This window comes from Carassius carassius, unplaced genomic scaffold, assembly GCF_963082965.1.
Source record: "Carassius carassius unplaced genomic scaffold, fCarCar2.1 SCAFFOLD_62, whole genome shotgun sequence".
Lineage (NCBI taxonomy): Eukaryota > Metazoa > Chordata > Actinopteri > Cypriniformes > Cyprinidae > Carassius > Carassius carassius.
The window spans coordinates 52,448-68,301 of record NW_026775179.1 but is presented as its reverse complement, the minus strand read 5'-3'; the positions used below and the strand labels follow the sequence as shown (position 1 = coordinate 68,301).

Below are 15,854 nucleotides of genomic sequence, written 5' to 3'. Positions count from 1 at the left end.
TTGGATAGACATGGGGGTAAGTGATCAATGAAACAATATTCATTTTAGGGTGGAGTAACCCTTTAATGCATAATTACATATAAAAAATATATATTGGATCCATCTAAAAATTATTACTCTAATAATTAGATCCATCAATTTAATATATAATTTTTTTATGTGATAAAGTAATTTTTTCTTTTCTTCTAAACTGCACATAATTTATGTATTAAGGATATATAGCAGTATAGCACCATGTATTCCGAAAATTCATCAATGATCAGTTTTACGATCTGGTCACATTTAGTCAGTGGCAGTCTAGAAACCTACCTGTCTAGCTTAGTTGTTTATCCTCCTTTCCTATCAGATCCCAAAAGATGAGCACATTCTACGGTTCCTGCGTGCACGGGACTTCAACATAGATAAGGCACGGGAGATCCTTTGTCAGAGTCTGACCTGGAGGAAGCAGCATCAGGTAGACTACCTCCTGGACACCTGGAGCTCTCCTCAGGTGTTGCACGATTACTATACCGGAGGCTGGCACCACCACGACAAGGGTAAGTGAGCATAGTGATGCCCTGTCAGCTAATGGTATTTCTATCATTCATGCATAGCCAATACATACATGTCTTGCATTTTTAATGCATTTAACGCACACGACCCGTCCCTGCCCCACATGCATTATTTTACATTTTATAAGGTGTTTAACTTGAAGCACTGCTCAGACCGATCAGTTTATGACATCAAAAGTAATGAGATTTGAAAGCATGCAGAGCCATGTGCTATCTAAAGCTCTCACAGTACTTGAATGTCATACACCAATTAGTCTGCACAGTGCAACAACTCAGTTCGTAATATATAGCCTATAAAATGCAGTTATATGCCCCTAAAATTCAAGATATTTAGGAAAACACCCCTGTACGACACTTTCTCATATTTATATTATATATGAATGATATGGTTAAGCAATATCATTCAATCAATGAGTGCATTATCACACGAGTGCTGTTTTTGTCCCTAATAGCATGTGTGCATATGTGATATTGATTTTAAAAAACAATTCAATAAATAAGAACTTAATGTTGTGTTATATTTTAAACACAATATTGTCTGTATTTGCTGAGGTTTGCCAACGTAAATATTAAAGTCGCAGCATAAACGTTTTACGTCTCCAAGCAACTGCAAATGTATTATTGACTCATTTTGACAGTGCTTCTTAATCCTGGTCCTGGGGACCCCCCGCTCACATTTTCTTTCGCGTTTCCACTGAACAGGGTTTCCGCAGGGCCATAAAAAGTCAAAAATTTAACAATAAGAATTTAAGGCCATAAAAAGTCATAAAAACGTCCAGATTTTCCAAACATTTAGCCATGTCTTAAATTGATATGCTAGTCCATTAATTTGTTCTTCCATCAAAATGCGCTAGCAATGGCATTCATTTGTTTCGCCTGTTGTAGTTCTGTATGAGGAATCTGGTATCACACTGGTATCAGAGCGTTCCAGAACTACAAGGTCCATGCGGCAGCATACAGACTTGTCAAAAGGACTTTCACAGAAACCCGCACGAACTCCGATCATACTGTATCATACTGAGTCACTGCTTAGCTTAATTGAAATCATCCTGGCTATCACAATGGGAAAATGTACCTTTAACGATCTATGGCTCGAAGACGGTGCGTTTAGTAGCTGGCTCAAGCTTGTCGCTAACAATCGGTATCAAGCATCCAAACACAAGACGCGGAAAAGCTGAACTGAGTAGCTGGTTACTCGCGCGCTGTGTTCGGTGCGGAGAGAGAGCCGCGTATCACGGACAGTCCCTCCTGCACATGAACGAACAAATACTAATCGCAGTTTTGAACAAACAAAAGGATGTGAAAGAGCCCAATGCAGTACCACGGTCTTCAGGTCTTCAGGGCTCACGCAGAGAAAGGTGTCTCAAAACGCTTGTACACCGAATTTGCTTCTTTTTGCTCTTGTGCCGACATATACATACAAAATGTCAAAATACCTGCCTTGGAAAGTCTGCTCGAAAAAACTTTTTTTTTTTCAGTTATTTGTCAGTTATTTCTTAAGTGAAAGTAAACAGTTGAGGAAAAAGATGCGTTCATCGTCTCTTCGAGTGACCGCGCCTAATTTAGCTATAGCTGCTGTAATGTTAATCCAAGAAAATGAAAGAAAAATCACTCACTGCTCTTGACTGAATTACTTTGTAGTTTTAACAAGAATTTATGCACAGTCAAACCAAAAATTATCCAGACTCCAGATATAATTTTTGATATATATATTTTACTAGTAGGTACAGTACACTAATACATTTATGTAAGTGACTATAAGCAAACTGTGACCTATTATACCCAAAGAATTTTCATACAGTGAACTACTAGTGAAATAGATAGATATAAATGTTTTATCTAACTATCTATATATAAAATTGGGAACAAAAATTATTCAGCACCATGCATTGCTTATGTGTTTTTTTTTTCTTCTAAATTGCTAATGCAACCTTTTCACACCACAGTCTGAACAAAATGAAGCATTGCTTGGTAATTGTTCAACAAAGTATTGAAGGTTGTGTAAATATTGTCATAATAACAGTTGTCTGTAATTTTGGTTGATTGTAAATCCATTACGGAACATTTCTATCAAAGTTATGACATTATCAAGACGAATTTGTTCTGACAGAGTTTAACTCTAAGTTCTTGTCATAGTTTATAAACATTTTAGAAGCAATAGCAAATAAACTGTAATAATGTGAGAAATGTTCAAGGTGTCTGAATAAATTTTGGTTTGATTGTATATTTAATTTTTACATTGAAGACTATCCAGTGCTATTTTACATTTAATTATTCGGTTTCTGTACCTGGACACCTACAAACTTGAAAAAAACTTAAACATTGTGTAAATAGCAAAAATAAATAAAAATGAACGAACATACAAATTAAACAATTTCAAACAGGGCCCACTGGTACAACCTTCAACGGGGGGGCCCTACAAACCCCAGCTACGGCCCTGTCTGTGGGTGTTGAAAACTGTGACCAAACACCAATAACACTTGTTATTTTGGAAAGTAATGCCATAAAATAATTGTTAATTTACAATGTTACTTTACAATGTTACAATTGTTAAGTGTTCCTGTGTTCTTGATACTCAAGAAAAAGGCGGCGAAGGCTTCAGTTTCTTAATCTTAAGAAATAATAGAATAATTCTTTAAATAATAAAACTTGTTTCTTTCAATGAAAGTCAATAATAAAAAAAGACTTTTGAAAGGAATTTTAATGACTGAAGTTATTTATCCTAATTCGTGTAGGTCATAAATTCAAATCCTAATAGTCATAAAAAGGTCTTAAAAAGTCTTAAATTTGACTGATTAAACCCTGCAGAAACCCTGACTGAAGGAACTTTACCCAGGAACTAGGGACTTTGGGGCGGTACTCTGTGTGTTTCCACCACAGGAAGCAGGAACTAAATAAAGTTCCGGGTAAAAAAAATTCCCCCCGAGAAAGTCCCTGCTGGCGAGGTAGTACTTTTTTAAAGTTCCAGAACTTCCGGGGCCGGACTTGGGCGCTAAACATGCTGATTGGTTGAGTTCCTGATTGAATCATTTTCAAAATATTACTGTTATTGTGTCATGAAATGTAATTGTAAAAGTATTTCAGGCGAGAATGTAGTTGTTTAAAACTCAAAAACAGTGCCTATTTAAAAATGTTTCACCAATTTCGGAGACTGTCAGCTCCTTGCGATCAGCGGGAGCTCAGTGATCATGTATCCACTGAGAGCACTCTCACCTCGGCTAGACCTTCTGATATTTGTCGCTGGCTCTGATGTCTCTTTAGTGGTTAAACAAAATATAATTCGTTTTGGGTTAATCTAACAGGTAATCTTTGGTCTGTATTCAACTTACCTGCGTGGTTTAAATCATCTAGAACTCACGTCTGCCCTTTGAATACAAGACTCACCAGATGTAGGGCTGAATGGAAAAGTTACCAATGGATCTGTCTAGTAACTAATGATGAACGAACAGTTTGCAGAGAAGAGGTTGTTCACGATGGACTGTCTAACTTAAAGGGATGGTTCATCCAAAAATTTAAATTCTGTCATTGTTTACAAACCCAAAAGTTGTTACAAACTTGTAATAATTTCTTTTTTCTATTAAACATAAAAGAAGATGCTTTGAATAATGTGTGTAACCATGTGTGGTTAGTCTAATATATTCATACATTATCAGAGCTTAGTAGACAAAATTATTTTATTTTTACGAATTATTAGCAAGATCAATTAATATATTATATGCCTATTTTATGTTGTAAATTGTAAATTCTATGTTGCATTTGGACCAATCAGAGACAACTTATTTGTTATATTTAACAAATAATATCTAATGCCCCCTCATCTAACCAAAGGGTCTTTGGACCCTTCCCCTGAAATGCAGACACTTTCTCTAATACGTTCATTACAAAACCTCTTTTTAAAATGAACACACATATCGTTCAGGTCATTGTGTAATTTATTGCTGTTCTTTTATATTGTCTGTTGAATTTGACTGTTTTAGGCATGCTTATGATTAGGGCTGCAACTAACGATTATTTTGATAATCGATTAATCTGTCGATTATTTTTACGATTAATCGATTAATCGGTTTATGTACTTATATTTTAGTGTTTTCCATTTTTTCCCCAAGTAAATTATTAATAAATGGTCTTTATCCTTCAGCATAGATTTTTAAGAGCTTTTAACCATTTTGCACTGTCATATCCTCATCAAAAATATACCTGGAGTTGTTTTATTGTGTTAGTAATCCTTTGTCGAACTCTTCTGCAATCAGAACACTGACCCATACTCTAGCAAATTTCACAAGTAGATTTCAAATAATGTTTTCACCATGGCAGTCCTTAAAGCTCCTAAAGTAGTTCAACATCCCAAAAAAGCTTAAGGAATCTTTCAGAACATGTTTTCACGAAGAATAAGGATAAAACAATAAAATTGCTGTGCATTGTATTTTATTATTTACTGGGAAACAGCTTTATAGCTTTTGCTGTAAAATTGTAAACAATCCTTCGAATAAAGTGCCAATGGCATGAAACCTGAATGGAACTCACAATTTAAAGTAAAATCCATCAGAAGGTTGTCCAGAAAAAAAAATTGGACACACACAAAAAACCTGCTGTGTGAAAAAGAGCAGTGAATACTTAAATATCTTTAAACATTTACCTCTCATTCAGTCATAATTAGGCTGCACGACTGAATTATGAACTGGTAAACGACAAACTGATCACAGAACATGTTTGTAAAGCTTTAAATGTTAACTGTTAAAAAGCAATGTTATCAGCTTTTACGACTAAACATTTGCAAACAACATTGTACTGGAAAATCTGCACAAATGAAAGTCTTAGGGGCCGTTCACAAATCGCGCCTAAAAACGCGTGGAAAACGCTAGGCGCACCGCTTTCTTCTTCTTTCCAAAGCGCTCGGGCAGAAGCGCCCCTGAGGCGTCTGCCTTTGCTAAGCAACCATGACGTGCTCTCTCCTTGAAGACGCGGAAATTTCAGCAAAGGATAAATGGATTTGCAGCTCAAAAATCGCTTGCAGTAGCTCTGCTACTAAATTTATTTCAAAATGGAAATCCATATACAACTATGATCAGCTGTTCCTTTCATCTTGACTGAGCTTTTAACGTTGTTACGGGAAAGGATGAAGCTGATTGGTTAGTTCTTGTCACATGACACGCGGAGCGCTTGCGGCATTCTGAAAAGTTGAAATGTTTTAACTCGATGCGGTGCGGTGTTGGAAATAACGAACTTGAGTGCACAAAAGACGCGATATGTGAACGTCCCCTTAAACAGTTCAGTAGTGCAGAGTTTACAGGTTACTCTTCTTTTTTGAAGGCTCAAAGTAAAGTACTCCCACATCACGCTGAATGCTGCAGAGACGCTGTTCCGCAAGCACGTGACATAAAACGAGGCCAGCTATTGGCTATTCGCTACTTCTCCTGCTGTACTGGCTGAGTAAAACCTCCGGTGGCTCATTACTGCCACACTTTGGTCACCGCAGATTTGAAATATGCACGAAATGAGCCGCTTACGGCAAATAAAAGTTATTTAGCAACGAATCGATGACTAAATTAGTTGACAACTATTTTAATAATCGATTTTAATCGATTAAATCGATTCGTTGTTTCAGCTCTACTTATGATAGAACCACTTGTTCATGTAATATTACCTATATGTAATCTTACCATGTTTAGTATCTATGAATTCTTCTTCTGATGATCTAAACGGATGTGTATATGTTAGTTTATAGGCAATATATTAGTTTTCTAAGAATCTTTTACCCCCCAACTTGAGTTCCATTTGCAAATTAATAATAGCCAAATGGCCACTGGACGTGAACTATATAAATAATTTCAACAGCACGCCATTCAAAACCCAAGGATCTACCATGTGCGATCATTCTGAATAATTTTTGGAGGGAATTATGTAAACACATATTGGATACCAGTCGTATCTAAACTGAATTTAAACAGATGGGCCTAAAAATCGGATATGGTCAAAAGATCGGATCTGTGCATTAAGACATGCAGTGTTAATGCAGCCATAGGTTCTATTTCTATTTTGTTGTGTCCGGTAAGACTTATTTAAATATTGCGTGGGAAAGAGAGATCTGATCAGTTATCCAGGTTATCTAAGTTTAAACGCGTCGTTTCCTGATTGAGTTATGATCCTATCTGCTTGATCGGATCACGGTGATCGCATGTTAATGCCAAGTGTAAACACAGCCTCAGTTCAGTTGATGGAGCTCTTCTAACTTGCTGATGATCTGAAACAGGTGTGTTAAGCAAGAATGCAAAATGTGCAGAGGGGTTACCATTAAGGACCACTGCATTAAGACATTTACTGCCACCTACTGGCAGTTTTAGTCTGTCATTTAGAGTATAATTTCATTAGGATTTTTGTTGACGATTTTTGATGATCATATTTACACATTAATAAAAAATCTGGAGGAAAAAAATCTATATTAATAAAAACAATTATTAAAGACCTGTTCATGCTTTTCTTGTCAATTATGATGTGTGATTAATGTGCCATTAATTAGATTAACCCCTAGTTTATGACAGTTCATAAAATAGTTTATTTAATTTGGTACAGGATCTTGAGAAATTATATAATGACAGGACTGCTCATTTTTGCAGTCAGTCCCCTGTGGTGAAAAGATACCACACTGTGACCATGTGTATCCTCCATAGTACAGGGCCATCTGCTGTCCATGTGTGTTCACATAGCATATATAATTTCATGTATAGTAATAAATTGATATCCAATAATAAACACACAAGGATCAAAATAAAAAAACACAAACCATCATTTGATGCTACACAACAAAATATACAAGTACTGTGAATCACTGAATTGGAATAATTTAACAGGATTTTATTATTATTTAAATTTTCTGTTTACAAGACCGCTCAGCTGGCAGAATAGGCACCTACTTTTGAAAAGTGCAAGACAACTTGTTTGTTGTTTGAATCTTAAACACTCGTATTTGTGTTGCTTTCTACAGATGGCCGTCCTCTGTATATACTACGCCTAGGACATATGGACACTAAAGGACTGGTTCGAGCACTTGGAGAAGAATCCCTGCTCAGACATGTAAGAGATTCAATAATCTACATTTTCCATCATGCTCTCTGGTGTGTTAAATTCATATAAATTCAAATGAATAGTGCAGAGTCTAACAGCATATATGAATTTGAAGGTGCTGTCAATCAACGAAGAGGGTCTGAGACGCTGTGAAGAGAACACCAAAGTCTTTGGTCGACCAATTAGGTACTGACAGGACTAACAACAGTTTTCTTTGGCAACCAGAGGCGCCCTAAAAATGTGTTTGTATTCACATTTTCTCATCCTGTAGTTGTTGGACATGTCTTGTCGATCTTGAGGGGCTCAATATGAGGCATCTGTGGCGTCCTGGAGTCAAAGCTCTGCTGAGGATTATTGAGGTGGTGGAGGCCAATTACCCAGAGACCCTGGGCCGTCTACTCATCCTCAGAGCTCCCAGAGTCTTTCCTGTCCTGTGGACGCTGGTTAGAGACACCGCTGTTTGCTTTTGCTTTAAAATGGTTATTCTCTGCTAAAATCTAGAGATAGGAATGGCATTTTAACATGACATGCCATATTTATTTGTTCAAGTTATTAACCCTCTTATATTCGCTGTCCTTGATAAAAAAAAAATAATTCCATAAAGTTATACGTCTCATTTACGAAGTTTAAACTCTCAGTAGCCTGATTTAACTCAAAGCAAGCATATTATGTATGTATCAATCTTGCTTTTCTTCTCTTATCTCTTCACAGGTGAGCCCTTTCATTGATGAGAATACACGAAAGAAGTTTCTGATCTATGCAGGAAATGACTACCAGGGCCCTGGCGGTCTTGTGGACTACATTGATAAAGAGATCATCCCTGACTTCCTTGGAGGAGAGTGTATGGTGTGTAATTTTATTTTCACTATATTTTGCAACTGAATGGTATATATTCACTTGCATAATACTGCAAAACTGGCTCCAAGTAAGATCTGCATGCATTCAAACTTGGGTATTATGTGTCTCACCTTAGTATATCGTTTTAGTGGCTTATTGAATTGAAGTTATGGCACTGTGAAATATGTGCAGTGTGAAGTGCCAGAGGGTGGCTTGGTTCCCAAGTCTCTGTACAGAACTGCAGAAGAACTGGAGAATGATGAGATCAGGCTGTGGACGGAGACAATTTACCAGAGTGCCAGCATCTTCAAAGGAGCACCACATGAGGTCAGACTCATGCATTAAAAAAACAAAACTTTGAGTTTTTTGTTTGGTACATTTACAAAGTGTGAACACACAATTTATGATTTATGGATTATTTATTTATTATTAATTTTTTTTTTAAAAAGCAAAATACCACCTGGACATCAATGAAACTACAGTTTTAGTTAAAGAACAATTTCCTTTTTTATATCTCCCCCTACAGCTACTTATTGAGATCATTGATGCCTCCTCAGTCATCACTTGGGACTTTGATGTATGTAAAGGCGATGTGATCTTCAATATCTACCACTCTAAACGAGCTCCACAGCCGCCAAGGAAAGATCCACTGGCTACCCATGGCATCACCTCTCCTGCTGGCAACAATGTGCAGCTTATAGATAAATCCTGGCTGCTGGGACAGGACTACAGCATGGTGGAGTCACCCCTCACCTGCAAAGAGGGAGAAAGTGTGCAGGTATCTCAGTTGCAACCAGCATCCAGTTATATGCTGATAAAGATGCCATAGTAAAGGTTTATAGTAGTCATACCATACTTTGCTTCTGTACCTTTAAGGCAATGTTAATGCATGTGAGAGAGAGAGTTAAGGGTTGTCTTCATAATTGCGTTTCATTTTTTTTTTCCTTCCTTTGTTTTAATCACTCTGCTAATATATTTACCGGTATAAACCCTTTAGGGATCACATGTGACACGATGGCCAGGTTTCTATATTTTGCAATGGAAGTTCCACTCTATGCCAGCATGCGCCACCACAAACCTACCTCGGGTAGACGATGTTCTGGCTACTCTGCAGGTGTCCTCTCACAAGTGCAAAGTCATGTACTACACTGAGGTTCTGGGCTCAGAGGACTTTAGGTAAACATTCTGAACAGTACTGAATTGTGTGATATTTGTTGTTATCATTTCATCACTGCCTAGTTATTTTCATTTACAATTGTATTTTAATCAAAATAACTTGAAAGTGTGTGTTTTTTTGTTTTGGTCGGAATTCCAGCATCTTTATTTAAACTGGCTATTACTTTTCTGTTTTGGTTGTCTATGTTTTACCTGTATTGCCTTATTAAGCTAAATAGTTATGAGCAGTGTCCAAGCCTGCTGCTTTTTTTTCTCTTTCTCTCCCTTCTGCACACGACCACCTTCCTTTCTTTTCTCCTTGTAAAGAACGGCTTGCTGCGATGTGCAGAGTTTGTAAGTGAACTTGTTTGCTGTTAGCTTAACAACTGTGCTGTGTCAGTGGATGGTGATTGTTAGCATTGTCATCATGCTAACAAAGCTCCGTTAATTCTGTCTGCTCAATGCTTGGCTTGAGTTTCACCCTCTAACTCTGCATTCACTGTGTGCAGGCAGATGTAGTACAGCTAATGATATGCCTACATGAATATGACATAAACGTTTCCTAATAAGAGCCTTCCTCCAAAATTACTTCTAATAGTAATTTGTAAACTGATCATATACACTATGGACAAATGTATTGGGACACCTGACCATTACACAAGCAGGGGTTTATGACATTATAAATTAATATGGAGTTGATACCCCTTTGCAGCTATAACAGCTTCTGGGAAAGCCGTCCACAAGATTTTGGAGTGTGGAACTGTGGTCATTTTTGCCCATTCATCCAAAATAATTTTTCTGAGGTCAGGCACTGATGTTGTATGGGAAGGCCTGGCTTGCAGTCTCTTTTCCAATTAATCTTGAAGGTGTCCGATGGGGACTTCAATGGAGCTGTTTCCATCAATCTTTTGGAGTTATGACAACCCTTAAATTAAATTATGTTCAACCAAAAAAACTACATTGAGTTAGAATAACATCATAGTTTGCAGCATAAACACAAACGCAGTTTTTGAGCTAATTTTAATGCCAAGGGAAGTTTGGAACGCTTCAACCATGAAATCAGGATTTGTATACACCATGCGCCTCAGAAGTCTGTGACCCTGCTGTGTGACTTCATGTGGTCTTCTTTATGGCTGAATTGCTGTTGTTCCTGAATGCTTCCACTTTCCAATAATAACACTTACAGTTGACCATGGAAGTTGTAACAGGGATGAAATTTATGAACTTACCGTAGCACAGTACCACACGTGAATTCACTGAGCTATTCAGAATGACCTTTTTTTTTGGGGGGGGGGGCGTTAAATGTAGACTGTGTGGCTAGGTGTTTGATTTTATACACCTGTGGCAATGAATCTGATTGAAACACCTTCATTCAATAATAAAGAAGTGTGTCCCAAAACTTTTGGCCTTATAGGGTGTCACTGAAAGCTTAGGCAGTTGACTTGATGCCTCACTGCCCTCTGAGGCAATGACTTTGCAGGTAGAGTTTGTGCATGAAGGTACCTCACAAAACTGATTTTGGACAGACTTCTGAAGCAGCAACCATTTAAACATCTGTAGCAAAACAGAGAGGGCTTTGGTGATAACAAAATGAATATTCAACTCCTATAATTCTAATTTATCACTACAAATGACAATATAAATCGCATACAAATTGAGCATCAGCCGTAACATGAATTGTTACAGAATTGAACAGCACGTTTGTGGAATATGAAAGGTAGAGAAGAATAGGTCCACATCACTGATCTATAATATAGAACGGGATTGCTCATGACGTCATGAAAGTGAAGCCGCCGCGCCACCATATTGGTAATCCCTAGTGTGCATAAACGTTCTGTTGAATTAATAGGAAATTGTATGATTTTGAGAAAACATCACCTAAGAAGTCAGCGTTTTTAAATCTGATTTATCCCTGTACATTCTTACAATGCAAACACCCTAGGCATGTAAACGGTTATTTTTTTAAATGTCGGGAATTTCCCCTACTTATTAAAAAGCTATGTTCATTACAGTAGCGAACATTATGAACATGATAAACATCAGACGGACACGACCTCAACATATAACAAATGACAAAGTGCTCATTCTGAAATCTGAAGAAAGATTTATGCTTTGTATACACACATACCTTTATTTACAGTTATTACAGTTATTCATTGTTTATATAGTGTTTTTATTCGTACAGTAGCTAACTGCAAATATTGTAACAATTATTTCGTTAACAGCATTCATTTTGAAGCAGGTAATGATTTAAGTGGTGGTAAATTTTTATTATTTATTTAGCGTACAAAATTTACATGGAAATGGTAATAAACATTTGCGCGATCTTGGAGAGAAATCGATGTTGCTCAATCAGGACAGTAAAAATATACACAACATAATTTATTCAGAGAAATAACTGACTATATACAGTACTGATTGAAAGACATAAAGCTTTATTTACAAGATGGTAAGTCAAGCTTTTCATTTCATTATAGAGCAATATTAACAGAGGCTATTATATTATTCAAATGTAAAATATTAAAATCCATTTCTGATACTAATACGTTCTTGTTTAATAATTCCTGAACAATTGTTCATAAAGAAAAGCTATATTTTGTGTTGGATCAATTACCCATGTCTGCAGCAGACACACCCACCTAAATGATTTAAATATATCACTTATCCTGCCCAAAAAGACCATAAACACTGCAGATAACATCTAAAGTAAACATTAATTAACATACACAAAACATAAAAACTAATCCCGTTTGACTGATTTACTTCAGATCAGGTGATTTTAAGTCAGCGGTTTGCATGTGACTTAATGGTGCTCTCTGCTGGTAAGGATTAGTAAAATGGCGGATCGAACACTTCCGGTGGCTTCACTGCCTGCGATCCAGTCATAGATCAGTGGTCCACATCTAATCTGCCTTCAAAAATCTATCAGATTAAGTTATTTCAGATGTGACACGATCATTGGATTCGGACATGCCTTGTTGCCTTCCTACCCCGCCTGTGTAAACAACATTTTACAGCTTTCGGACACAGCCATACTGTGTTTGTGTGTATGTATCTTTTGTGAAACTCCAGTATGTTCTTGGCTGTGTTCAATATTTATTGCATTGTCCAGTTTCAGGGTAATATTTATAAAATGTTTTATAAAGGTTTTTTAAAATGCCTGTTCACACCAAGTCTGACCTTTTGTCATTTTTACCTTTCGTTATGGAGTGTAGGTTGAGTTTACATGGAACTTTTACATGGGACTGTATGATGAAAGACGGTGGCAACAAACAATCAAGGAAAATGTGATATGGCAAGGGGTTTTAATATACTTGCCTTATATCATGTTTGTTGCATATGTGTTAATATTAGTATTAACCATTTATGTATAATAGAAGTATTTGACCACTTATTACCAAAATACCTTGGTATTCCTATATCACAGTGATTTTTAGTCACACTATTTTTACTATTTCCATAGTTCTATTCCAGAAGAGTGACAACATTTCTTTTTAAGTGGTGGGTTGTATTTTGCATTAAAGCATGTGAATGACTGGAGTGCATTTTGATTCAGGCATGCAAATTTGTATTTATTTCAGAAAATTGTGAAGATTTAAATTTTTTCTTCGTCTAAAAGGTTTGTTTGCAAACTTTTGTGTCATTTACTGCATCAGACTTGGTGTGAAAAAGCTTTAACATGGCATTTATGTGAGCTTTATCAAGGCAGTCTGATTAATGTGTTCTCAAATCCTGAAGAACAGGAACATTCAATATTAATAAAATGTTCTGGCTAGATGCTTGCCAGATATTTCTGCTGATGAAAGGCTATTGGATTGTTTAAGCAGGGTATGATACAGTATTTACTTTTTGCCCACCAGCCAACAAATGCCCAAGATTCGTGGTGCCCAAACTTGGTCCTGGAAGGTCAGTGTCCTAAAGAGTTTAGCTCCAACCCCATTTAAACGACCCAGCTAATCAAGCTCTTTCTAGTCATACTAGAAACTTCCAGTCTGGTGTGTTGAGGCAAGCTGGAGCTAAACTCTGCAAGGACACCTGCCCTCCAGGACTGAGTTTGGGTACCCCTGCCCAAGATAATCAAATGTGTTAAAGTGTGCGTTTATTGTGTAAGCAATGGCATTTAATGTAAATAAATGTTTTATTTTTATTTATTTTTTTAAGAAGTCTTATGGCTGGTTAATGGACAGGGAAAAAAATCATACTGTGCCTATAAGGTTTACATAGTTTTTTGTGCATATTCTAAACACACTTGGGCTTTGATAACTTGAATATTTATACTAATTACCTTTTTATTCTGAGATAAATGTTTATTTTCTGCACATGGAACTTTAATGTCAAATATGAGAAAAGGCAAATACTTTTCTTATTTGCCTTAGTTTGGCTTTTTTCTAACTGCATGTCCTGCTTAAGCTCTATTTGTTTAACTGTATATGAACACAGATAAAACCAGTATGCATGAGGTCGTGTAGCTAACAGGTTTTTATTAAATTGTTTTATCTAGCCATTTTCCTTAGACCTTTTTTTATATATATAGAATTATATTTATAGTCTTCAGGCTTATTAATTTCTCACATGCTATTCTATTCTGTTCTATTCTCAGGGGCTCAATGACCAGTTTGGAATCCAGTCACAGTGGTTTTTCTCAGCTCAGCGCTGCCACCACATCCTCCAGCCAGTCACAGTCCAGCTCTATGATCTCCAGGTAGAATGTAAAGAAATTTAGGCTCTAAAATGTTTTATTAGTTCAGTTTCTTGATTCTCAATAAACCTCATTACTACTCTTACTCTGTTATCAATCCCAACCCTGTATCAATCCATGTCAAAGACCTGAAGCATGCTCGCACGACTAAAAAAAAAAAAACTAAAAAAAACAAGAGAGTATAAAAATATCCTTATTATTATTATTATGTTGTTGTTGTTGTTGTTTTTTTTTGTTTTTTTTGAAGGGCTTGAAGCTGCTTTTCCATAGTGCTCAGCTGGGCTGCAGGTCAGTTAATAGGCCGATTGTGCTTTGTGTGAGTGTCCAAATGAACTCACACTTTAACATGCATTTCTACATTTCCCATGAGCTGCATGCTGAACTAAGCAATACATGTTCTTCAAATTGGGAAAGACCCTGAAATGCGCCCACTTACACATCTCAAATACTCCAGATACATACTTATATGCACTTAGTTTTGCCATATCACTAGGAGCTCATCCTCTTGGTACACTGTTGTTAGGTCATTGGGTGGGCTTCTGCAATAATTTAGAAGAATTTGTACTATTTGAATTTGTATTTTTCATAAAATATTGGGGGAGACTGGGTTAAGTCTTCTTGGGTGCTACAAGCTTGTTTCTTCATTGTTAGTTTGTGGCTAGACTTGCGGTTTGAAAATGGCAAAGTGTTTAGTGAAATAGTTACAGTACTGCTTTAGTGCTTACTACTAGTGTTAGCTTGAATTTTGGCTTTGTGGAAATGCCTTGATATCGAACCTCAGACTTGCTGCTGATCAGTTCCTATGCAGTAAGCCAATCAGTGCATGGGATGGACATTCATATTAATAGGTCAAAGCATTTTTTAATCACAGCTTTACTGGAAGAGAGGCTGTGTAAATTTTGTAGTGAATTTTATCATTGCACCAACATAATAGGTAAATTAGTTTTATTTTTCTTTTATTTTTTTCTGTATTATAAAAAGGAAATAAAAGTTTGTTAGGTTTTTTGGGGGGGTATTTTGCCTCTTTGTTTGACAGTTTCTATTAGCAAAAACTTGAAATGGAGTGAAGTTACACACTCCAGTGAAACAAGACTCTTTGTTCAGCTTAGAATATCTATTACAATTTAAAACAAAATGCTCAGTAATTGTCTGGATGAGAGCATGTCCATTAATCCAGGTGACTTTAAGATGTTTGACAACCTGCACAAGAAACTAGTGTCACCCACTTAATTAATGTCCTGCGAGAATATGTGTCTGTGTCTAGATAAAGGTTTACCTAAGGACATTGGATGAATTCACATTTAACATGAACCAGTTGTTTGAATGATGCTGGAGCCAGTAGTCTGAAGATACTCCTCTCCTTCATTTCTCTGCATTATTAGTCCGGGTCTCATGGACAGGACACTTTAGGGAAAAGGAGATTGTTACAATTAACAACTAGTTTTTACATGTTATTCCTTGAAGGTTGATCGTAAAATGATACATTTGTAGTGTACTAGTATTCTGGAACTGTAATAATAGTAAAAAAAAAAAAAAAAAAAAAGTAAAGG

At 36.5% G+C, this 15,854-nt stretch overlaps 1 protein-coding gene across 1 annotated transcript in view; it reads left to right on the top strand.

Annotated features, from left to right (window-relative positions):
- LOC132137517 (SEC14-like protein 1) overlaps positions 1-14,389 on the top strand; it is a 96,920-nt gene extending 82,531 nt beyond the window's left edge. Inside the window, exons 8-16 of the mRNA XM_059547549.1 lie at positions 347-536; positions 7,534-7,622; positions 7,729-7,799; positions 7,885-8,056; positions 8,325-8,459; positions 8,643-8,777; positions 8,977-9,228; positions 9,448-9,626; positions 14,206-14,389. Coding sequence (XP_059403532.1) covers positions 347-536; positions 7,534-7,622; positions 7,729-7,799; positions 7,885-8,056; positions 8,325-8,459; positions 8,643-8,777; positions 8,977-9,228; positions 9,448-9,626; positions 14,206-14,311 — 1,329 coding nt within the window. The 3' untranslated portion in view covers positions 14,312-14,389. The remainder of the gene's footprint in view (positions 1-346; positions 537-7,533; positions 7,623-7,728; positions 7,800-7,884; positions 8,057-8,324; positions 8,460-8,642; positions 8,778-8,976; positions 9,229-9,447; positions 9,627-14,205) is intronic.
- The last annotated feature ends 1,465 nt before the right edge of the window (positions 14,390-15,854 follow it).